Source organism: Diabrotica virgifera, chromosome 2 (genome assembly GCF_917563875.1).
Source record: "Diabrotica virgifera virgifera chromosome 2, PGI_DIABVI_V3a".
NCBI classification, from domain to species: Eukaryota; Metazoa; Arthropoda; class Insecta; order Coleoptera; family Chrysomelidae; genus Diabrotica; species Diabrotica virgifera.
The window spans coordinates 3,601,666-3,626,874 of record NC_065444.1 but is presented as its reverse complement, the minus strand read 5'-3'; the positions used below and the strand labels follow the sequence as shown (position 1 = coordinate 3,626,874).

The 25,209-nt window shown below is 31.4% G+C and overlaps 2 protein-coding genes across 9 annotated transcripts; one reads left to right on the top strand and one right to left on the bottom strand.

The window, feature by feature from the left end:
- LOC126879946 (uncharacterized) lies at positions 1-24,582 on the top strand. 4 transcript variants are annotated; one of them, XR_007696345.1, is made up of 3 exons: positions 1-238; positions 344-428; positions 24,279-24,582. XR_007696345.1 is itself a non-coding variant. In XM_050643323.1 (2 exons), the coding sequence occupies exon 1, from the start codon at positions 19,443-19,445 to the stop codon at positions 21,636-21,638; it is 2,196 nt and encodes a 731-aa protein (XP_050499280.1). In that variant the 5' UTR covers positions 19,395-19,442; the 3' UTR covers positions 21,639-22,938; positions 24,279-24,582. The 4 variants fall into 4 exon arrangements, 1 of the variants encoding a protein (XP_050499280.1); XR_007696347.1 differs by lacking the exons at positions 1-238; positions 344-428 and adding an exon at positions 13,549-14,820; XR_007696346.1 differs by lacking the exons at positions 1-238; positions 344-428 and adding an exon at positions 17,064-18,879.
- On the bottom strand, positions 382-13,489 carry LOC126879945 (uncharacterized). Of its 5 annotated transcripts, none has more exons than XR_007696344.1 (2): positions 5,043-10,141; positions 382-893 (listed from the first exon to the last, which is right to left on the bottom strand). XR_007696344.1 is itself a non-coding variant. In XM_050643322.1 (2 exons), the coding sequence occupies exon 2, from the start codon at positions 4,765-4,767 to the stop codon at positions 2,284-2,286; it is 2,484 nt and encodes an 827-aa protein (XP_050499279.1). In that variant the 5' UTR covers positions 4,768-4,958; positions 13,162-13,475; the 3' UTR covers positions 382-2,283. The 5 variants fall into 5 exon arrangements, 3 of the variants coding, with proteins under 3 accessions (XP_050499279.1, XP_050499277.1, XP_050499278.1); XM_050643322.1 differs by lacking the exon at positions 5,043-10,141 and adding an exon at positions 13,162-13,475 and having other exon boundaries at positions 382-4,958; XR_007696343.1 differs by lacking the exon at positions 382-893 and adding an exon at positions 4,789-4,958.
- Positions 24,583-25,209: the final 627 nt, after the last annotated feature.

The window sequence follows — 25,209 nt, the reverse complement described above, 5'->3', positions numbered from 1 at the left end:
CTGACTTCTAGCGGTGACGTCTGACAGCTACTGCTGGCTCAGCTGTCCAGCCGCTGTGGTCGTCCGAACGACGAAAGGCTAATTAACCCACGCGGTACCGACGTTGCCAAATGTTGATATCTTCATCCTTCTGTCAAAGTCACAGGCAATGTGAGGTTATGAGTTATTTGTTGTTTTCTTGTCACAGAGCTAGCAAAATGATGATTTTATTTTTATTGTGGAATTGGAAGAAGGAAATGTAAGTAATCATGGAATTAAAACTTAAAAAGAATAATTATATAAAGTCATGAGATTCAAAAATACAATTCTATATTATAATAATCAGAAAACAATATTGTTTTAGAAAGAAAAGGTTGATTATGGTGAAGAAGTAAAACAAAATTACTTATATGCTAAGTTTATTGAAGAGTGAAGATCTTGAACAAGAGGTAAATCTATAGAAATTAGTGGAAACTGTTGATTTGTAGGTAAAGACAAAATAGCTAACGAAACAGAAAAAGTGGTAATCTTGTTACCACTTGGATTGTTGGATTTAAATAAAGGTTTTCAAGTAACTTTATATTATATGTTACAGTTCAAGTTGATTATCCAGTTGAAGTTGACTATTCCTAGTTTAAGTCAACTAGCACTATGCACTTCAGTAACATCCATCTTTTTAACAATATGTGATCATTACTATCTTTTGTAGATTCATCCTTCAGAGTTCTTACTTTTTTAATGTATTCTTCATACTAATCTTTTGATAGTGTCAAATTATTTAAAAAACTCTAACAAGAAGTAAAACCACTTCTATGTAAATTGGTATATTTATTAAAACTTAAAAATCCCAATGGATTGAATAAAAATGTCCAATTCAGAACGTTTTCAGACCTATCGGTCCATCATCAGTGAATCTACAATAAAATAAGTAATCCCACTATTAGAATTGAAAGATGGTTGAAATTTTTAAAAGCTAAAAATGTGGTTAGATTACTTACGTGCATACTTGCTAAATAGCCCCAGAACCAAACAATGGTTGAATTTAAAATTCAATTTACATTATTTAAAAATAATATTAAACAGGCTAAACGCCGATGTTACAGGATATTGCCTATGGGAACATGGTGAAACCCTACCAAAACCTCAATCAACCATCTTAGGCCAACTTTGACTATAAAGTGACACTAATGACTAAGGAACTGTTTGAAGTGACATTGACAGTAGAGAAAAAGGTAGTCGATTTTCAATGTTAATTAACCAAAAGGTCATGACCCACAACAAATGATAAAGATTTTAATATCTGAAAAATGTCTAACATTTTAAATCTATTGGTTATTGAAAAGAAATTGTGATATACAAAATTAATTTAGAATATAAGATTATTTATATTGACTGTATACCATAACATTAGATTGATCAAATTGATAGAAAGAAAGTAAGCTGCTGTCAATAAAGATAAAAAGATAAAAATAGATGAAGGTGAGAAAAGAGAAAAATCAATATTAGTTGGAAAGTTATTGTACAAAATGAATAAATTGGTAGGCAATTTAATCTAGTCTATATTGTATTGGTGGTTGTATATGTAAAAGGAAAATATTGTTATTTAAAAATGCAAGTTTTTGTAAATAATGGATTTGAGTTAGGATACAGTCAAATAATTAAAAGTGTGTAATATGTGAATGAAAAAAAAAAAAATTGTAATTATTATGAGATGGTTTATTTTTTTTTATTTTATTTCAAAAGTTTTGAGAGAATTCTTGTGACAAAGTGTTGGTATGGGAAATTAGAGATAAAGTAATGTATGATTATAGCTGTTAAGTCCAGTTGATACAAAAATGAAATTAAAATGAAAATAATATTGAAAGTGTACTGAATAAAATAAAACCAAAGTAAGAAAAAGAATATAGATATAATTTAATTGTAATGATAATGGATCTGAATGTGAGAACTGAAATCAAGTGAATGGATGTTAGTTGGAGAGGTAAAAGTTTTCTTGGAAAAGGTCAAAGACAAAAAGCAGAGGGCTGTGGTGTAAGGTATAAAGACAAGAATTTTAAGGGAAAGAGAGGGATAAAGAAAAGATGAGGTGTGGAATTAAACTGAACGAAGTAATGAAATGAAAAAGAAGTAAAAAGATAGTAGGGTGAATTAATGAGGTGATGGTTAATAGGGTTCAATAGTTAATAATGTTATTCGGGTAAAGGAGTTTGGAAGCAGTGAAGGAAAGAGGAAATTTTGAAAAAGAAGAGAGAGTAAGTTGAAAGAGAAAGAATAGGATAAAAGAGGAAGTTGAAAAAATAGGAATTATGAGAATAATTGGCGGTGAATGGGGACAAAGTTGCGGTTAAGGGATGTTTGTCTATTGACACAGTTGGGACTCTTCTTCATGTCCTTGCCAATCTCCAAATCTTCGTATAAGTCTAAACGGAGTGTATTGTTTTGTTGAATATTGTGTATCAACTGGACACCTTCAGGAATCTTAAGTTCATGTTTATTGACTTTTAAATGGTGTGAAAAGGCAGAAGTGGTATCTCTCTTGCTGTGTTCAGCAGATCGGGTAGAAAGGGATCTGTAAGTTCTGCCGATGTAGGTGGCATCACAATCTGAACAAGAGAGTCTGTATACCCCACTCCGGTTCATATAATGGATAGGATCTTTGGTATTAGTTAAACTTTTGCTGAGAGTGTTATTAACTTTGAAAGATATTTTTATGTTGTCACAAGAATTTGAAATGATATGTTTGACTCTTTCAGATAATTTGGAGTTATTGAATGGTAAGGAGGCATAGATGGGAGTAGTTGTGGATGATGTAGAGAAAGCGGATTGTTGTAGTAATTTGAGTTCTCTTTTTTGTTGAAGTTTAGTGATAATGTCTGGGTCATAACCATTGTTGACTGCAATCTGTTTGATAATATTCAACTCTTTGTTGAATTCAGTTACGGATAAAGGAATAGAGTTTAATCTATGTATAAAACTGCGAAAAGCAGAGAGTTTATATGATAAAGGGTGATTAGAAGTAGAATGGATAACATGATCTGTCTGTGTTGGTTTACGGTAGATACCAAAGTTGAAGTGGTCATGTAGTCTGGTAATAGATAAATCCAGAAAGTTAATGGAGTTAGAAGATTCTAGTTCCATGGTAAAGGTGATATTAGGATGGATTTGATTTATTTTGTGAAGTAAGTTGTGAGCTGAATCAGAGTTACCAGAAATGAGGACTAAAATGTCATCAACATAACGGAACCAGTGTAAGATCTCTGGATTTTTTATGATATAGTTGGATTCTAAGTGATCCATAAAAACATCAGCTAAGAAAGGGGATAAGCAACTACCCATTGCTAAACCGTCAGGTTGTTGATAAAAGTTGTTATTAAAAACAAAGTAATCTTGAGATAGACAAATTTTGAGAATGTTTATAATAGACGAAGTGGTGGTGGAAGTGACAGAATTATTTAAGAGGAGTGAATTAACCAGACTAATCGATTCATTTTTTGGTACTGAAGTAAATAAATTGCTAACATCAAAAGAAAGCATAACAATATTTGGATTAAGATTGACAAGTTGAAGTTTTTCAACTAATTGGCGAGAATTCAAAACAGTAAACTGTGGGGTAAAGTTAATAAAGTTTTTAATGGTGTTAAGAATGAATTTAGATAAAATAGAAACTGGAGTGTTAATGAAGCTGACAACGGGACGAATAGGAATGTCAACTTTGTGTATCTTTGGTAAACCGTATAACCTGGGGGTGAGTGGATTTGATGGAATTTTAGTATATGGTGCTTCAAATTCAGAAAAGAATTCAGTAAATTGCTTTAAGTTGGTTTTCATCTTCGAAACAAAAGATTTAGAGGGATCAACAGGAAGCAAAGTAAAGTTATTGTTGTCTAGGAAAGAGGTGACTTTGTCAATGTATAATTGTTGGTCTAAAATAACAAGGCAGTTACCCTTATCTGCTTTGCTGAAGATGAGGTGGTGGTTTTGGATCTTATTTTTGATAGATTTGAGTGTGGAGAGAAGGGATTTAGACTTATTATATGAGAAATTGGGAAAAGAGAGAGATGAAGAAGTTTGTGTAGAAGTAGAAGGGGAACTGATGTTGGTAAGAGAGGAGTTATTGTTGGAAAGAAGTTTAGTTTTGAATTTGTTGATAGTTTGGATGCAAGAGTTTCTGATTGAAGTTTTTTGTGTGAGTGAAATGGAAAGATTCTGAATAACCATGTCGGTCTCTATGGAAAGACTCTCAAGATCTTTGATAGATAAATTGCTAGGAATGGAGTGTTTGAGGCCGAGGTTTAAGAGTTTTAATTCGTCATCAGAAAATTGGACATTTGAGAGATTTTTGATTCTTGGGTGGAATCGAAAATTGGAATAATTTTTATTACGAGAAGCTTTTTGTTGATCAAGTCTAATCTTATTGTTGATTAAGTGTTTTAATTTATTATTGACTCTATTAAATTTAACTGAATGTGAATGATCTACCTTATCCTGAACGTCTGACATAAAAGAATTAAGATTAATAAATTGTAAAGTTTCAAGTAGAGAATCATATGTTACCTTTAGCTTACATTCTATGTAGTTGAGTTTACTGTAATGTTTACAAATCTCTTTCTTCATGAGTTTAATCTGCATGGAGGTCCTGATGTTAGGATGTACATTATTGGATGTTCTAACTCTACAAAATGTTGGGAAGACTTTATGATGTAAACATCTTGAAATGAACCATATGTCCAGCTTTATGTTGCTCCGTTGTGTGGCTAATCGCAAGTATTGTAGCGCCAAGTTGACCATACTGTCATATATAAACTAAAAGGGAGGTTCCCTAGGTTGGCTGTATACCATATAGTTAAAAAACTCTAACAAGAAGTAAAACCACTTCTATGTAAATTGGTATATTTATTAAAACTTAAAAATCCCAATGGATTGAATAAAAATGTCCAATTCAGAACGTTTTCAGACCTATCGGTCCATCATCAGTGAATCTACAATAAAATAAGTAATCCCACTATTAGAATTGAAAGATGGTTGAAATTTTTAAAAGCTAAAAATGTGGTTAGATTACTTACGTGCATACTTGCTAAATAGCCCCAGAACCAAACAATGGTTGAATTTAAAATTCAATCTACATTATTTAAAAATAATATTAAACAGGCTAAACGCCGATGTTACAGGATATTGCCTATGGGAACATGGTGAAACCCTACCAAAACCTCAATCAACCATCTTAGGCCAACTTTGACTATAAAGTGACACTAATGACTAAGGAACTGTTTGAAGTGACATTGACAGTAGAGAAAAAGGTAGTCGATTTTCAATGTTAATTAACCAAAAGGTCATGACCCACAACAAATGATAAAGATTTTAATATCTGAAAAATGTCTAACATTTTAAATCTATTGGTTATTGAAAAGAAATTGTGATATACAAAATTAATTTAGAATATAAGATTATTTATATTGACTGTATACCATAACATTAGATTGATCAAATTGATAGAAAGAAAGTAAGCTGCTGTCAATAAAGATAAAAAGATAAAAATAGATGAAGGTGAGAAAAGAGAAAAATCAATATTAGTTGGAAAGTTATTGTACAAAATGAATAAATTGGTAGGCAATTTAATCTAGTCTATATTGTATTGGTGGTTGTATATGTAAAAGGAAAATATTGTTATTTAAAAATGCAAGTTTTTGTAAATAATGGATTTGAGTTAGGATACAGTCAAATAATTAAAAGTGTGTAATATGTGAATGAAAAAGAATTGTAATTATTATGAGATGGTTTATTTTTTTTTATTTTATTTCAAAAGTTTTGAGAGAATTCTTGTGACAAAGTGTTGGTATGGGAAATTAGAGATAAAGTAATGTATGATTATAGCTGTTAAGTCCAGTTGATACAAAAATGAAATTAAAATGAAAATAATATTGAAAGTGTACTGAATAAAATAAAACCAAAGTAAGAAAAAGAATATAGATATAATTTAATTGTAATGATAATGGATCTGAATGTGAGAACTGAAATCAAGTGAATGGATGTTAGTTGGAGAGGTAAAAGTTTTCTTGGAAAAGGTCAAAGACAAAAAGCAGAGGGCTGTGGTGTAAGGTATAAAGACAAGAATTTTAAGGGAAAGAGAGGGATAAAGAAAAGATGAGGTGTGGAATTAAACTGAACGAAGTAATGAAATGAAAAAGAAGTAAAAAGATAGTAGGGTGAATTAATGAGGTGATGGTTAATAGGGTTCAATAGTTAATAATGTTATTCGGGTAAAGGAGTTTGGAAGCAGTGAAGGAAAGAGGAAATTTTGAAAAAGAAGAGAGAGTAAGTTGAAAGAGAAAGAATAGGATAAAAGAGGAAGTTGAAAAAATAGGAATTATGAGAATAATTGGCGGTGAATGGGGACAAAGTTGCGGTTAAGGGATGTTTGTCTATTGACACAGTTGGGACTCTTCTTCATGTCCTTGCCAATCTCCAAATCTTCGTATAAGTCTAAACGGAGTGTATTGTTTTGTTGAATATTGTGTATCAACTGGACACCTTCAGGAATCTTAAGTTCATGTTTATTGACTTTTAAATGGTGTGAAAAGGCAGAAGTGGTATCTCTCTTGCTGTGTTCAGCAGATCGGGTAGAAAGGGATCTGTAAGTTCTGCCGATGTAGGTGGCATCACAATCTGAACAAGAGAGTCTGTATACCCCACTCCGGTTCATATAATGGATAGGATCTTTGGTATTAGTTAAACTTTTGCTGAGAGTGTTATTAACTTTGAAAGATATTTTTATGTTGTCACAAGAATTTGAAATGATATGTTTGACTCTTTCAGATAATTTGGAGTTATTGAATGGTAAGGAGGCATAGATGGGAGTAGTTGTGGATGATGTAGAGAAAGCGGATTGTTGTAGTAATTTGAGTTCTCTTTTTTGTTGAAGTTTAGTGATAATGTCTGGGTCATAACCATTGTTGACTGCAATCTGTTTGATAATATTCAACTCTTTGTTGAATTCAGTTACGGATAAAGGAATAGAGTTTAATCTATGTATAAAACTGCGAAAAGCAGAGAGTTTATATGATAAAGGGTGATTAGAAGTAGAATGGATAACATGATCTGTCTGTGTTGGTTTACGGTAGATACCAAAGTTGAAGTGGTCATGTAGTCTGGTAATAGATAAATCCAGAAAGTTAATGGAGTTAGAAGATTCTAGTTCCATGGTAAAGGTGATATTAGGATGGATTTGATTTATTTTGTGAAGTAAGTTGTGAGCTGAATCAGAGTTACCAGAAATGAGGACTAAAATGTCATCAACATAACGGAACCAGTGTAAGATCTCTGGATTTTTTATGATATAGTTGGATTCTAAGTGATCCATAAAAACATCAGCTAAGAAAGGGGATAAGCAACTACCCATTGCTAAACCGTCAGGTTGTTGATAAAAGTTGTTATTAAAAACAAAGTAATCTTGAGATAGACAAATTTTGAGAATGTTTATAATAGACGAAGTGGTGGTGGAAGTGACAGAATTATTTAAGAGGAGTGAATTAACCAGACTAATCGATTCATTTTTTGGTACTGAAGTAAATAAATTGCTAACATCAAAAGAAAGCATAACAATATTTGGATTAAGATTGACAAGTTGAAGTTTTTCAACTAATTGGCGAGAATTCAAAACAGTAAACTGTGGGGTAAAGTTAATAAAGTTTTTAATGGTGTTAAGAATGAATTTAGATAAAATAGAAACTGGAGTGTTAATGAAGCTGACAACGGGACGAATAGGAATGTCAACTTTGTGTATCTTTGGTAAACCGTATAACCTGGGGGTGAGTGGATTTGATGGAATTTTAGTATATGGTGCTTCAAATTCAGAAAAGAATTCAGTAAATTGCTTTAAGTTGGTTTTCATCTTCGAAACAAAAGATTTAGAGGGATCAACAGGAAGCAAAGTAAAGTTATTGTTGTCTAGGAAAGAGGTGACTTTGTCAATGTATAATTGTTGGTCTAAAATAACAAGGCAGTTACCCTTATCTGCTTTGCTGAAGATGAGGTGGTGGTTTTGGATCTTATTTTTGATAGATTTGAGTGTGGAGAGAAGGGATTTAGACTTATTATATGAGAAATTGGGAAAAGAGAGAGATGAAGAAGTTTGTGTAGAAGTAGAAGGGGAACAGATGTTGGTAAGAGAGGAGTTATTGTTGGAAAGAAGTTTAGTTTTGAATTTGTTGATAGTTTGGATGCAAGAGTTTCTGATTGAAGTTTTTTGTGTGAGTGAAATGGAAAGATTCTGAATAACCATGTCGGTCTCTATGGAAAGACTCTCAAGATCTTTGATAGATAAATTGCTAGGAATGGAGTGTTTGAGGCCGAGGTTTAAGAGTTTTAATTCGTCATCAGAAAATTGGACATTTGAGAGATTTTTGATTCTTGGGTGGAATCGAAAATTGGAATAATTTTTATTACGAGAAGCTTTTTGTTGATCAAGTCTAATCTTATTGTTGATTAAGTGTTTTAATTTATTATTGACTCTATTAAATTTAACTGAATGTGAATGATCTACCTTATCCTGAACGTCTGACATAAAAGAATTAAGATTAATAAATTGTAAAGTTTCAAGTAGAGAATCATATGTTACCTTTAGCTTACATTCTATGTAGTTGAGTTTACTGTAATGTTTACAAATCTCTTTCTTCATGAGTTTAATCTGCATGGAGGTCCTGATGTTAGGATGTACATTATTGGATGTTCTAACTCTACAAAATGTTGGGAAGACTTTATGATGTAAACATCTTGAAATGAACCATATGTCCAGCTTTATGTTGCTCCGTTGTGTGGCTAATCGCAAGTATTGTAGCGCCAAGTTGACCATACTGTCATATATAAACTAAAAGGGAGGTTCCCTAGGTTGGCTGTATACCATATAGTTAAAAAACTCTAACAAGAAGTAAAACCACTTCTATGTAAATTGGTATATTTATTAAAACTTAAAAATCCCAATGGATTGAATAAAAATGTCCAATTCAGAACGTTTTCAGACCTATCGGTCCATCATCAGTGAATCTACAATAAAATAAGTAATCCCACTATTAGAATTGAAAGATGGTTGAAATTTTTAAAAGCTAAAAATGTGGTTAGATTACTTACGTGCATACTTGCTAAATAGCCCCAGAACCAAACAATGGTTGAATTTAAAATTCAATTTACATTATTTAAAAATAATATTAAACAGGCTAAACGCCGATGTTACAGGATATTGCCTATGGGAACATGGTGAAACCCTACCAAAACCTCAATCAACCATCTTAGGCCAACTTTGACTATAAAGTGACACTAATGACTAAGGAACTGTTTGAAGTGACATTGACAGTAGAGAAAAAGGTAGTCGATTTTCAATGTTAATTAACCAAAAGGTCATGACCCACAACAAATGATAAAGATTTTAATATCTGAAAAATGTCTAACATTTTAAATCTATTGGTTATTGAAAAGAAATTGTGATATACAAAATTAATTTAGAATATAAGATTATTTATATTGACTGTATACCATAACATTAGATTGATCAAATTGATAGAAAGAAAGTAAGCTGCTGTCAATAAAGATAAAAAGATAAAAATAGATGAAGGTGAGAAAAGAGAAAAATCAATATTAGTTGGAAAGTTATTGTACAAAATGAATAAATTGGTAGGCAATTTAATCTAGTCTATATTGTATTGGTGGTTGTATATGTAAAAGGAAAATATTGTTATTTAAAAATGCAAGTTTTTGTAAATAATGGATTTGAGTTAGGATACAGTCAAATAATTAAAAGTGTGTAATATGTGAATGAAAAAGAATTGTAATTATTATGAGATGGTTTATTTTTTTTATTTTATTTCAAAAGTTTTGAGAGAATTCTTGTGACAAAGTGTTGGTATGGGAAATTAGAGATAAAGTAATGTATGATTATAGCTGTTAAGTCCAGTTGATACAAAAATGAAATTAAAATGAAAATAATATTGAAAGTGTACTGAATAAAATAAAACCAAAGTAAGAAAAAGAATATAGATATAATTTAATTGTAATGATAATGGATCTGAATGTGAGAACTGAAATCAAGTGAATGGATGTTAGTTGGAGAGGTAAAAGTTTTCTTGGAAAAGGTCAAAGACAAAAAGCAGAGGGCTGTGGTGTAAGGTATAAAGACAAGAATTTTAAGGGAAAGAGAGGGATAAAGAAAAGATGAGGTGTGGAATTAAACTGAACGAAGTAATGAAATGAAAAAGAAGTAAAAAGATAGTAGGGTGAATTAATGAGGTGATGGTTAATAGGGTTCAATAGTTAATAATGTTATTCGGGTAAAGGAGTTTGGAAGCAGTGAAGGAAAGAGGAAATTTTGAAAAAGAAGAGAGAGTAAGTTGAAAGAGAAAGAATAGGATAAAAGAGGAAGTTGAAAAAATAGGAATTATGAGAATAATTGGCGGTGAATGGGGACAAAGTTGCGGTTAAGGGATGTTTGTCTATTGACACAGTTGGGACTCTTCTTCATGTCCTTGCCAATCTCCAAATCTTCGTATAAGTCTAAACGGAGTGTATTGTTTTGTTGAATATTGTGTATCAACTGGACACCTTCAGGAATCTTAAGTTCATGTTTATTGACTTTTAAATGGTGTGAAAAGGCAGAAGTGGTATCTCTCTTGCTGTGTTCAGCAGATCGGGTAGAAAGGGATCTGTAAGTTCTGCCGATGTAGGTGGCATCACAATCTGAACAAGAGAGTCTGTATACCCCACTCCGGTTCATATAATGGATAGGATCTTTGGTATTAGTTAAACTTTTGCTGAGAGTGTTATTAACTTTGAAAGATATTTTTATGTTGTCACAAGAATTTGAAATGATATGTTTGACTCTTTCAGATAATTTGGAGTTATTGAATGGTAAGGAGGCATAGATGGGAGTAGTTGTGGATGATGTAGAGAAAGCGGATTGTTGTAGTAATTTGAGTTCTCTTTTTTGTTGAAGTTTAGTGATAATGTCTGGGTCATAACCATTGTTGACTGCAATCTGTTTGATAATATTCAACTCTTTGTTGAATTCAGTTACGGATAAAGGAATAGAGTTTAATCTATGTATAAAACTGCGAAAAGCAGAGAGTTTATATGATAAAGGGTGATTAGAAGTAGAATGGATAACATGATCTGTCTGTGTTGGTTTACGGTAGATACCAAAGTTGAAGTGGTCATGTAGTCTGGTAATAGATAAATCCAGAAAGTTAATGGAGTTAGAAGATTCTAGTTCCATGGTAAAGGTGATATTAGGATGGATTTGATTTATTTTGTGAAGTAAGTTGTGAGCTGAATCAGAGTTACCAGAAATGAGGACTAAAATGTCATCAACATAACGGAACCAGTGTAAGATCTCTGGATTTTTTATGATATAGTTGGATTCTAAGTGATCCATAAAAACATCAGCTAAGAAAGGGGATAAGCAACTACCCATTGCTAAACCGTCAGGTTGTTGATAAAAGTTGTTATTAAAAACAAAGTAATCTTGAGATAGACAAATTTTGAGAATGTTTATAATAGACGAAGTGGTGGTGGAAGTGACAGAATTATTTAAGAGGAGTGAATTAACCAGACTAATCGATTCATTTTTTGGTACTGAAGTAAATAAATTGCTAACATCAAAAGAAAGCATAACAATATTTGGATTAAGATTGACAAGTTGAAGTTTTTCAACTAATTGGCGAGAATTCAAAACAGTAAACTGTGGGGTAAAGTTAATAAAGTTTTTAATGGTGTTAAGAATGAATTTAGATAAAATAGAAACTGGAGTGTTAATGAAGCTGACAACGGGACGAATAGGAATGTCAACTTTGTGTATCTTTGGTAAACCGTATAACCTGGGGGTGAGTGGATTTGATGGAATTTTAGTATATGGTGCTTCAAATTCAGAAAAGAATTCAGTAAATTGCTTTAAGTTGGTTTTCATCTTCGAAACAAAAGATTTAGAGGGATCAACAGGAAGCAAAGTAAAGTTATTGTTGTCTAGGAAAGAGGTGACTTTGTCAATGTATAATTGTTGGTCTAAAATAACAAGGCAGTTACCCTTATCTGCTTTGCTGAAGATGAGGTGGTGGTTTTGGATCTTATTTTTGATAGATTTGAGTGTGGAGAGAAGGGATTTAGACTTATTATATGAGAAATTGGGAAAAGAGAGAGATGAAGAAGTTTGTGTAGAAGTAGAAGGGGAACTGATGTTGGTAAGAGAGGAGTTATTGTTGGAAAGAAGTTTAGTTTTGAATTTGTTGATAGTTTGGATGCAAGAGTTTCTGATTGAAGTTTTTTGTGTGAGTGAAATGGAAAGATTCTGAATAACCATGTCGGTCTCTATGGAAAGACTCTCAAGATCTTTGATAGATAAATTGCTAGGAATGGAGTGTTTGAGGCCGAGGTTTAAGAGTTTTAATTCGTCATCAGAAAATTGGACATTTGAGAGATTTTTGATTCTTGGGTGGAATCGAAAATTGGAATAATTTTTATTACGAGAAGCTTTTTGTTGATCAAGTCTAATCTTATTGTTGATTAAGTGTTTTAATTTATTATTGACTCTATTAAATTTAACTGAATGTGAATGATCTACCTTATCCTGAACGTCTGACATAAAAGAATTAAGATTAATAAATTGTAAAGTTTCAAGTAGAGAATCATATGTTACCTTTAGCTTACATTCTATGTAGTTGAGTTTACTGTAATGTTTACAAATCTCTTTCTTCATGAGTTTAATCTGCATGGAGGTCCTGATGTTAGGATGTACATTATTGGATGTTCTAACTCTACAAAATGTTGGGAAGACTTTATGATGTAAACATCTTGAAATGAACCATATGTCCAGCTTTATGTTGCTCCGTTGTGTGGCTAATCGCAAGTATTGTAGCGCCAAGTTGACCATACTGTCATATATAAACTAAAAGGGAGGTTCCCTAGGTTGGCTGTATACCATATAGTTAAAAAACTCTAACAAGAAGTAAAACCACTTCTATGTAAATTGGTATATTTATTAAAACTTAAAAATCCCAATGGATTGAATAAAAATGTCCAATTCAGAACGTTTTCAGACCTATCGGTCCATCATCAGTGAATCTACAATAAAATAAGTAATCCCACTATTAGAATTGAAAGATGGTTGAAATTTTTAAAAGCTAAAAATGTGGTTAGATTACTTACGTGCATACTTGCTAAATAGCCCCAGAACCAAACAATGGTTGAATTTAAAATTCAATCTACATTATTTAAAAATAATATTAAACAGGCTAAACGCCGATGTTACAGGATATTGCCTATGGGAACATGGTGAAACCCTACCAAAACCTCAATCAACCATCTTAGGCCAACTTTGACTATAAAGTGACACTAATGACTAAGGAACTGTTTGAAGTGACATTGACAGTAGAGAAAAAGGTAGTCGATTTTCAATGTTAATTAACCAAAAGGTCATGACCCACAACAAATGATAAAGATTTTAATATCTGAAAAATGTCTAACATTTTAAATCTATTGGTTATTGAAAAGAAATTGTGATATACAAAATTAATTTAGAATATAAGATTTTATCCTATTCTTTCTCTTTCAACTTACTCTCTCTTCTTTTTCAAAATTTCCTCTTTCCTTCACTGCTTCCAAACTCCTTTACCCGAATAACATTATTAACTATTGAACCCTATTAACCATCACCTCATTAATTCACCCTACTATCTTTTTACTTCTTTTTCATTTCATTACTTCGTTCAGTTTAATTCCACACCTCATCTTTTCTTTATCCCTCTCTTTCCCTTAAAATTCTTGTCTTTATACCTTACACCACAGCCCTCTGCTTTTTGTCTTTGACCTTTTCCAAGAAAACTTTTACCTCTCCAACTAACATCCATTCACTTGATTTCAGTTCTCACATTCAGATCCATTATCATTACAATTAAATTATATCTATATTCTTTTTCTTACTTTGGTTTTATTTTATTCAGTACACTTTCAATATTATTTTCATTTTAATTTCATTTTTGTATCAACTGGACTTAACAGCTATAATCATACATTACTTTATCTCTAATTTCCCATACCAACACTTTGTCACAAGAATTCTCTCAAAACTTTTGAAATAAAATAAAAAAAATAAACCATCTCATAATAATTACAATTCTTTTTCATTCACATATTACACACTTTTAATTATTTGACTGTATCCTAACTCAAATCCATTATTTACAAAAACTTGCATTTTTAAATAACAATATTTTCCTTTTACATATACAACCACCAATACAATATAGACTAGATTAAATTGCCTACCAATTTATTCATTTTGTACAATAACTTTCCAACTAATATTGATTTTTCTCTTTTCTCACCTTCATCTATTTTTATCTTTTTATCTTTATTGACAGCAGCTTACTTTCTTTCTATCAATTTGATCAATCTAATGTTATGGTATACAGTCAATATAAATAATCTTATATTCTAAATTAATTTTGTATATCACAATTTCTTTTCAATAACCAATAGATTTAAAATGTTAGACATTTTTCAGATATTAAAATCTTTATCATTTGTTGTGGGTCATGACCTTTTGGTTAATTAACATTGAAAATCGACTACCTTTTTCTCTACTGTCAATGTCACTTCAAACAGTTCCTTAGTCATTAGTGTCACTTTATAGTCAAAGTTGGCCTAAGATGGTTGATTGAGGTTTTGGTAGGGTTTCACCATGTTCCCATAGGCAATATCCTGTAACATCGGCGTTTAGCCTGTTTAATATTATTTTTAAATAATGTAAATTGAATTTTAAATTCAACCATTGTTTGGTTCTGGGGCTATTTAGCAAGTATGCACGTAAGTAATCTAACCACATTTTTAGCTTTTAAAAATTTCAACCATCTTTCAATTCTAATAGTGGGATTACTTATTTTATTGTAGATTCACTGATGATGGACCGATAGGTCTGAAAACGTTCTGAATTGGACATTTTTATTCAATCCATTGGGATTTTTAAGTTTTAATAAATATACCAATTTACATAGAAGTGGTTTTACTTCTTGTTAGAGTTTTTTAACTATATGGTATACAGCCAACCTAGGGAACCTCCCTTTTAGTTTATATATGACAGTATGGTCAACTTGGCGCTACAATACTTGCGATTAGCCACACAACGGAGCAACATAAAGCTGGACATATGGTTCATTTCAAGATGTTTACATCATAAAGTCTTCCCAACATTTTGTAGAGTTAGAACATCCAATAATGTACATCCTAACATCAGGACCTCCATGCAGATTAAACTCATGAAGAAAGAGATTTGTAAACATTACAGTAAACTCAACTACATAGAATGTAAGCTAAAGGTAACATATGATTCTCTACTTGAAACTTTACAATTTATTAATCTTAATTCTTTTATGTCAGACGTTCAGGATAAGGTAGATCATTCACATTCAGTTAAATTTAATAGAGTCAATAATAAATTAAAACACTTAATCAACAATAAGATTAGACTTGATCAACAAAAAGCTTCTCGTAATAAAAATTATTCCAATTTTCGATTCCACCCAAGAATCAAAAATCTCTCAAATGTCCAATTTTCTGATGACGAATTAAAACTCTTAAACCTCGGCCTCAAACACTCCATTCCTAGCAATTTATCTATCAAAGATCTTGAGAGTCTTTCCATAGAGACCGACATGGTTATTCAGAATCTTTCCATTTCACTCACACAAAAAACTTCAATCAGAAACTCTTGCATCCAAACTATCAACAAATTCAAAACTAAACTTCTTTCCAACAATAACTCCTCTCTTACCAACATCAGTTCCCCTTCTACTTCTACACAAACTTCTTCATCTCTCTCTTTTCCCAATTTCTCATATAATAAGTCTAAATCCCTTCTCTCCACACTCAAATCTATCAAAAATAAGATCCAAAACCACCACCTCATCTTCAGCAAAGCAGATAAGGGTAACTGCCTTGTTATTTTAGACCAACAATTATACATTGACAAAGTCACCTCTTTCCTAGACAACAATAACTTTACTTTGCTTCCTGTTGATCCCTCTAAATCTTTTGTTTCGAAGATGAAAACCAACTTAAAGCAATTTACTGAATTCTTTTCTGAATTTGAAGCACCATATACTAAAATTCCATCAAATCCACTCACCCCCAGGTTATACGGTTTACCAAAGATACACAAAGTTGACATTCCTATTCGTCCCGTTGTCAGCTTCATTAACACTCCAGTTTCTATTTTATCTAAATTCATTCTTAACACCATTAAAAACTTTATTAACTTTACCCCACAGTTTACTGTTTTGAATTCTCGCCAATTAGTTGAAAAACTTCAACTTGTCAATCTTAATCCAAATATTGTTATGCTTTCTTTTGATGTTAGCAATTTATTTACTTCAGTACCAAAAAATGAATCGATTAGTCTGGTTAATTCACTCCTCTTAAATAATTCTGTCACTTCCACCACCACTTCGTCTATTATAAACATTCTCAAAATTTGTCTATCTCAAGATTACTTTGTTTTTAATAACAACTTTTATCAACAACCTGACGGTTTAGCAATGGGTAGTTGCTTATCCCCTTTCTTAGCTGATGTTTTTATGGATCACTTAGAATCCAACTATATCATAAAAAATCCAGAGATCTTACACTGGTTCCGTTATGTTGATGACATTTTAGTCCTCATTTCTGGTAACTCTGATTCAGCTCACAACTTACTTCACAAAATAAATCAAATCCATCCTAATATCACCTTTACCATGGAACTAGAATCTTCTAACTCCATTAACTTTCTGGATTTATCTATTACCAGACTACATGACCACTTCAACTTTGGTATCTACCGTAAACCAACACAGACAGATCATGTTATCCATTCTACTTCTAATCACCCTTTATCATATAAACTCTCTGCTTTTCGCAGTTTTATACATAGATTAAACTCTATTCCTTTATCCGTAACTGAATTCAACAAAGAGTTGAATATTATCAAACAGATTGCAGTCAACAATGGTTATGACCCAGACATTATCACTAAACTTCAACAAAAAAGAGAACTCAAATTACTACAACAATCCGCTTTCTCTACATCATCCACAACTACTCCCATCTATGCCTCCTTACCATTCAATAACTCCAAATTATCTGAAAGAGTCAAACATATCATTTCAAATTCTTGTGACAACATAAAAATATCTTTCAAAGTTAATAACACTCTCAGCAAAAGTTTAACTAATACCAAAGATCCTATCCATTATATGAACCGGAGTGGGGTATACAGACTCTCTTGTTCAGATTGTGATGCCACCTACATCGGCAGAACTTACAGATCCCTTTCTACCCGATCTGCTGAACACAGCAAGAGAGATACCACTTCTGCCTTTTCACACCATTTAAAAGTCAATAAACATGAACTTAAGATTCCTGAAGGTGTCCAGTTGATACACAATATTCAACAAAACAATACACTCCGTTTAGACTTATACGAAGATTTGGAGATTGGCAAGGACATGAAGAAGAGTCCCAACTGTGTCAATAGACAAACATCCCTTAACCGCAACTTTGTCCCCATTCACCGCCAATTATTCTCATAATTCCTATTTTTTCAACTTCCTCTTTTATCCTATTCTTTCTCTTTCAACTTACTCTCTCTTCTTTTTCAAAATTTCCTCTTTCCTTCACTGCTTCCAAACTCCTTTACCCGAATAACATTATTAACTATTGAACCCTATTAACCATCACCTCATTAATTCACCCTACTATCTTTTTACTTCTTTTTCATTTCATTACTTCGTTCAGTTTAATTCCACACCTCATCTTTTCTTTATCCCTCTCTTTCCCTTAAAATTCTTGTCTTTATACCTTACACCACAGCCCTCTGCTTTTTGTCTTTGACCTTTTCCAAGAAAACTTTTACCTCTCCAACTAACATCCATTCACTTGATTTCAGTTCTCACATTCAGATCCATTATCATTACAATTAAATTATATCTATATTCTTTTTCTTACTTTGGTTTTATTTTATTCAGTACACTTTCAATATTATTTTCATTTTAATTTCATTTTTGTATCAACTGGACTTAACAGCTATAATCATACATTACTTTATCTCTAATTTCCCATACCAACACTTTGTCACAAGAATTCTCTCAAAACTTTTGAAATAAAATAAAAAAAATAAACCATCTCATAATAATTACAATTCTTTTTCATTCACATATTACACACTTTTAATTATTTGACTGTATCCTAACTCAAATCCATTATTTACAAAAACTTGCATTTTTAAATAACAATATTTTCCTTTTACATATACAACCACCAATACAATATAGACTAGATTAAATTGCCTACCAATTTATTCATTTTGTACAATAACTTTCCAACTAATATTGATTTTTCTCTTTTCTCACCTTCATCTATTTTTATCTTTTTATCTTTATTGACAGCAGCTTACTTTCTTTCTATCAATTTGATCAATCTAATGTTATGGTATACAGTCAATATAAATAATCTTATATTCTAAATTAATTTTGTATATCACAATTTCTTTTCAATAACCAATAGATTTAAAATGTTAGACATTTTTCAGATATTAAAATCTTTATCATTTGTTGTGGGTCATGACCTTTTGGTTAATTAACATTGAAAATCGACTACCTTTTTCTCTACTGTCAATGTCACTTCAAACAGTTCCTTAGTCATTAGTGTCACTTTATAGTCAAAGTTGGCCTAAGATGGTTGATTGAGGTTTTGGTAGGGTTTCACCATGTTCCCATAGGCAATATCCTGTAACATCGGCGTTTAGCCTGTTTAATATTATTTTTAAATAATGTAAATTGAATTTTAAATTCAACCATTGTTTGGTTCTGGGGCTATTTAGCAAGTATGCACGTAAGTAATCTAACCACATTTTTAGCTTTTAAAAATTTCAACCATCTTTCAATTCTAATAGTGGGATTACTTATTTTATTGTAGATTCACTGATGATGGACCGATAGGTCTGAAAACGTTCTGAATTGGACATTTTTATTCAATCCATTGGGATTTTTAAGTTTTAATAAATATACCAATTTACATAGAAGTGGTTTTACTTCTTGTTAGAGTTTTTTAACTATATGGTATACAGCCAACCTAGGGAACCTCCCTTTTAGTTTATATATGACAGTATGGTCAACTTGGCGCTACAATACTTGCGATTAGCCACACAACGGAGCAACATAAAGCTGGACATATGGTTCATTTCAAGATGTTTACATCATAAAGTCTTCCCAACATTTTGTAGAGTTAGAACATCCAATAATGTACATCCTAACATCAGGACCTCCATGCAGATTAAACTCATGAAGAAAGAGATTTGTAAACATTACAGTAAACTCAACTACATAGAATGTAAGCTAAAGGTAACATATGATTCTCTACTTGAAACTTTACAATTTATTAATCTTAATTCTTTTATGTCAGACGTTCAGGATAAGGTAGATCATTCACATTCAGTTAAATTTAATAGAGTCAATAATAAATTAAAACACTTAATCAACAATAAGATTAGACTTGATCAACAAAAAGCTTCTCGTAATAAAAATTATTCCAATTTTCGATTCCACCCAAGAATCAAAAATCTCTCAAATGTCCAATTTTCTGATGACGAATTAAAACTCTTAAACCTCGGCCTCAAACACTCCATTCCTAGCAATTTATCTATCAAAGATCTTGAGAGTCTTTCCATAGAGACCGACATGGTTATTCAGAATCTTTCCATTTCACTCACACAAAAAACTTCAATCAGAAACTCTTGCATCCAAACTATCAACAAATTCAAAACTAAACTTCTTTCCAACAATAACTCCTCTCTTACCAACATCAGTTCCCCTTCTACTTCTACACAAACTTCTTCATCTCTCTCTTTTCCCAATTTCTCATATAATAAGTCTAAATCCCTTCTCTCCACACTCAAATCTATCAAAAATAAGATCCAAAACCACCACCTCATCTTCAGCAAAGCAGATAAGGGTAACTGCCTTGTTATTTTAGACCAACAATTATACATTGACAAAGTCACCTCTTTCCTAGACAACAATAACTTTACTTTGCTTCCTGTTGATCCCTCTAAATCTTTTGTTTCGAAGATGAAAACCAACTTAAAGCAATTTACTGAATTCTTTTCTGAATTTGAAGCACCATATACTAAAATTCCATCAAATCCACTCACCCCCAGGTTATACGGTTTACCAAAGATACACAAAGTTGACATTCCTATTCGTCCCGTTGTCAGCTTCATTAACACTCCAGTTTCTATTTTATCTAAATTCATTCTTAACACCATTAAAAACTTTATTAACTTTACCCCACAGTTTACTGTTTTGAATTCTCGCCAATTAGTTGAAAAACTTCAACTTGTCAATCTTAATCCAAATATTGTTATGCTTTCTTTTGATGTTAGCAATTTATTTACTTCAGTACCAAAAAATGAATCGATTAGTCTGGTTAATTCACTCCTCTTAAATAATTCTGTCACTTCCACCACCACTTCGTCTATTATAAACATTCTCAAAATTTGTCTATCTCAAGATTACTTTGTTTTTAATAACAACTTTTATCAACAACCTGACGGTTTAGCAATGGGTAGTTGCTTATCCCCTTTCTTAGCTGATGTTTTTATGGATCACTTAGAATCCAACTATATCATAAAAAATCCAGAGATCTTACACTGGTTCCGTTATGTTGATGACATTTTAGTCCTCATTTCTGGTAACTCTGATTCAGCTCACAACTTACTTCACAAAATAAATCAAATCCATCCTAATATCACCTTTACCATGGAACTAGAATCTTCTAACTCCATTAACTTTCTGGATTTATCTATTACCAGACTACATGACCACTTCAACTTTGGTATCTACCGTAAACCAACACAGACAGATCATGTTATCCATTCTACTTCTAATCACCCTTTATCATATAAACTCTCTGCTTTTCGCAGTTTTATACATAGATTAAACTCTATTCCTTTATCCGTAACTGAATTCAACAAAGAGTTGAATATTATCAAACAGATTGCAGTCAACAATGGTTATGACCCAGACATTATCACTAAACTTCAACAAAAAAGAGAACTCAAATTACTACAACAATCCGCTTTCTCTACATCATCCACAACTACTCCCATCTATGCCTCCTTACCATTCAATAACTCCAAATTATCTGAAAGAGTCAAACATATCATTTCAAATTCTTGTGACAACATAAAAATATCTTTCAAAGTTAATAACACTCTCAGCAAAAGTTTAACTAATACCAAAGATCCTATCCATTATATGAACCGGAGTGGGGTATACAGACTCTCTTGTTCAGATTGTGATGCCACCTACATCGGCAGAACTTACAGATCCCTTTCTACCCGATCTGCTGAACACAGCAAGAGAGATACCACTTCTGCCTTTTCACACCATTTAAAAGTCAATAAACATGAACTTAAGATTCCTGAAGGTGTCCAGTTGATACACAATATTCAACAAAACAATACACTCCGTTTAGACTTATACGAAGATTTGGAGATTGGCAAGGACATGAAGAAGAGTCCCAACTGTGTCAATAGACAAACATCCCTTAACCGCAACTTTGTCCCCATTCACCGCCAATTATTCTCATAATTCCTATTTTTTCAACTTCCTCTTTTATCCTATTCTTTCTCTTTCAACTTACTCTCTCTTCTTTTTCAAAATTTCCTCTTTCCTTCACTGCTTCCAAACTCCTTTACCCGAATAACATTATTAACTATTGAACCCTATTAACCATCACCTCATTAATTCACCCTACTATCTTTTTACTTCTTTTTCATTTCATTACTTCGTTCAGTTTAATTCCACACCTCATCTTTTCTTTATCCCTCTCTTTCCCTTAAAATTCTTGTCTTTATACCTTACACCACAGCCCTCTGCTTTTTGTCTTTGACCTTTTCCAAGAAAACTTTTACCTCTCCAACTAACATCCATTCACTTGATTTCAGTTCTCACATTCAGATCCATTATCATTACAATTAAATTATATCTATATTCTTTTTCTTACTTTGGTTTTATTTTATTCAGTACACTTTCAATATTATTTTCATTTTAATTTCATTTTTGTATCAACTGGACTTAACAGCTATAATCATACATTACTTTATCTCTAATTTCCCATACCAACACTTTGTCACAAGAATTCTCTCAAAACTTTTGAAATAAAATAAAAAAAATAAACCATCTCATAATAATTACAATTCTTTTTCATTCACATATTACACACTTTTAATTATTTGACTGTATCCTAACTCAAATCCATTATTTACAAAAACTTGCATTTTTAAATAACAATATTTTCCTTTTACATATACAACCACCAATACAATATAGACTAGATTAAATTGCCTACCAATTTATTCATTTTGTACAATAACTTTCCAACTAATATTGATTTTTCTCTTTTCTCACCTTCATCTATTTTTATCTTTTTATCTTTATTGACAGCAGCTTACTTTCTTTCTATCAATTTGATCAATCTAATGTTATGGTATACAGTCAATATAAATAATCTTATATTCTAAATTAATTTTGTATATCACAATTTCTTTTCAATAACCAATAGATTTAAAATGTTAGACATTTTTCAGATATTAAAATCTTTATCATTTGTTGTGGGTCATGACCTTTTGGTTAATTAACATTGAAAATCGACTACCTTTTTCTCTACTGTCAATGTCACTTCAAACAGTTCCTTAGTCATTAGTGTCACTTTATAGTCAAAGTTGGCCTAAGATGGTTGATTGAGGTTTTGGTAGGGTTTCACCATGTTCCCATAGGCAATATCCTGTAACATCGGCGTTTAGCCTGTTTAATATTATTTTTAAATAATGTAAATTGAATTTTAAATTCAACCATTGTTTGGTTCTGGGGCTATTTAGCAAGTATGCACGTAAGTAATCTAACCACATTTTTAGCTTTTAAAAATTTCAACCATCTTTCAATTCTAATAGTGGGATTACTTATTTTATTGTAGATTCACTGATGATGGACCGATAGGTCTGAAAACGTTCTGAATTGGACATTTTTATTCAATCCATTGGGATTTTTAAGTTTTAATAAATATACCAATTTACATAGAAGTGGTTTTACTTCTTGTTAGAGTTTTTTAACTATATGGTATACAGCCAACCTAGGGAACCTCCCTTTTAGTTCAAATTATTTACTTTTGCTCTCAAACGCTATCTCTTTAGCTTCTCCTGAAAAATATCCACATGGGTGTGCTACATTTTAAAAACCATCAACAGGAATGTAACTTATTAAAACTATTTAAAACATATAAAATTAAAAAAGAAATAAAAACTTAATATATCGATACATTTTTGGCAAAGTAACGTAAGTGACATTTTGGCGAAAATCATGTTTTTTCATTAAACTAATGCTATTATTGTTTAGAAGATACTGTCAAAGTGTAGTAAGCCTATGTTTAGTAAAATGTAAATAAGTCATACATATTATGTTTAAAGTAATTCTAGGCTTACTACACTTTGGCAGTACCTTTTAAACAATAATGGCATTAGTTTAATGGAAAAACATGATTTTCGCCAAAAATGTATCGATATCTAAGCTTTCAAATATTGTACAAATCTCAGCAAGCGGAACCATCAAGAATACAAACAATAGATCCATGAAATAAAATATTACATACTTTGTTACTGTATGTTCAAATCGTGATAAGTTAATAATAGTCAACACAAAGAGATGCGCATGCATAAAAAAAGCATGTGTGAATGTACATTTACTGAATATAGATCCATGAATAGTCAACTCAAACTAGTAAGAGCTGATTCTCTTTTTCCGGGGATCTACTTTTACTAACAAGAGTTAGGAAGAATGTATCTCAACTAGTAAAAGTTAAATTTAATTTTTCAAATCAACTCTTACTGCTCGTTTTAGTTTGAGTTGACTCGAACTAGGAATAGTCAACTCTAACTAAGAATCAACTTGAACTGTGACACATATACTATTTTATTTAAATCCAATACTATATACGACGCTATGAGATGAAGTGGCCTAAGCCCAAAATGCAACAAATTAGAAATAAAGACGGTTTTCAAACTTGATTACACTGTTAATGTTCTTGGTTATATTGTAATTTTTTGCAAAACAATATAGAATTCTGGTATATTTTTTCAGGAGTTAATTATTATATCCTAATTTTAATATTTATTAGTGACACTTTTCACATATTTATACGACTGAATTTATTCTAAACAAAAAAATTAATTGCAGATAACGCAAACATCTAGGAGATTTTTGATGAGTTGCCAATCCTGCGTTCTTAGAAAAAAGCCAGTCCCAGAAGGAAACTACCAATAATAAAGTAGAGAATTTATTACACCAAAGAACAAAGCTAATCCTCAACATAGATCAACTGATCCACATAGAAAAGGAGGAGCAAAGGGCACAACAGAAGCAGGCCAGACAAAAGAAAATGACAGAAGAGAGACACAGAAAAGAAATTACTTTATTAAATTTAAAAATTAAATTATGCAAAGGACAATTAAATAAAGAATAAAAAAATCAAACATGTGTATTAATGATTCTTTTATTTCCCCATAACACAAAAATATTCTATAAGGTTAGCAAACATCTTTAACACATTGACGGACATAATGTCTATATACGTCTAATTTCCATTGATGAAATGTGACACAACGTCTATAGACATTTTTTAAATAACAAGTTATGACAAAAAATCACTAGATTTTTGTCACATTATATCTACATATGCTTATTATGAAATGTGACATGACATTCATGGTCATCGTCCACATGTTTACAAAAAAACGTTAAAATTGTTTCCATAAACTATAAGCGCTAAAAGAAATTTAGCAATTTTCCTATTCTACTTTGCAAAATTCAATATAGTGTCACAACATTTACTTATCCATTTGACGCACTGTTCGTCGACGTGATAACTTTGGTAAATCTCTCTCAATCTCTATATTATAGTATATTTCTGTAGGATAGAACAATAATTGAATCAATTTAACTGTGTACACTTACATTAAATAAAATAGAAAACCTTTCCTGTTTTAGCCAATGTACAGTAGGAAAAATGAAATAATACCCATGAACGAACATATACAACACGCTGTATTTTTCTATCACCGTGTCACACAAAACATTGGCCAGCTCAAGTACATGTAATAATTATTGT

What these genes read in the sequence shown, in the direction of transcription:
- LOC126879945 (XM_050643320.1), bottom strand. Translation starts at nt 8,827, where the DNA reads ATGGTCAACTTGGCGCTACAATACTTGCGATTAGCCACACAACGGAGC.
- LOC126879946 (XM_050643323.1), top strand. Translation starts at nt 19,443, where the DNA reads ATGTCAGACGTTCAGGATAAGGTAGATCATTCACATTCAGTTAAATTT.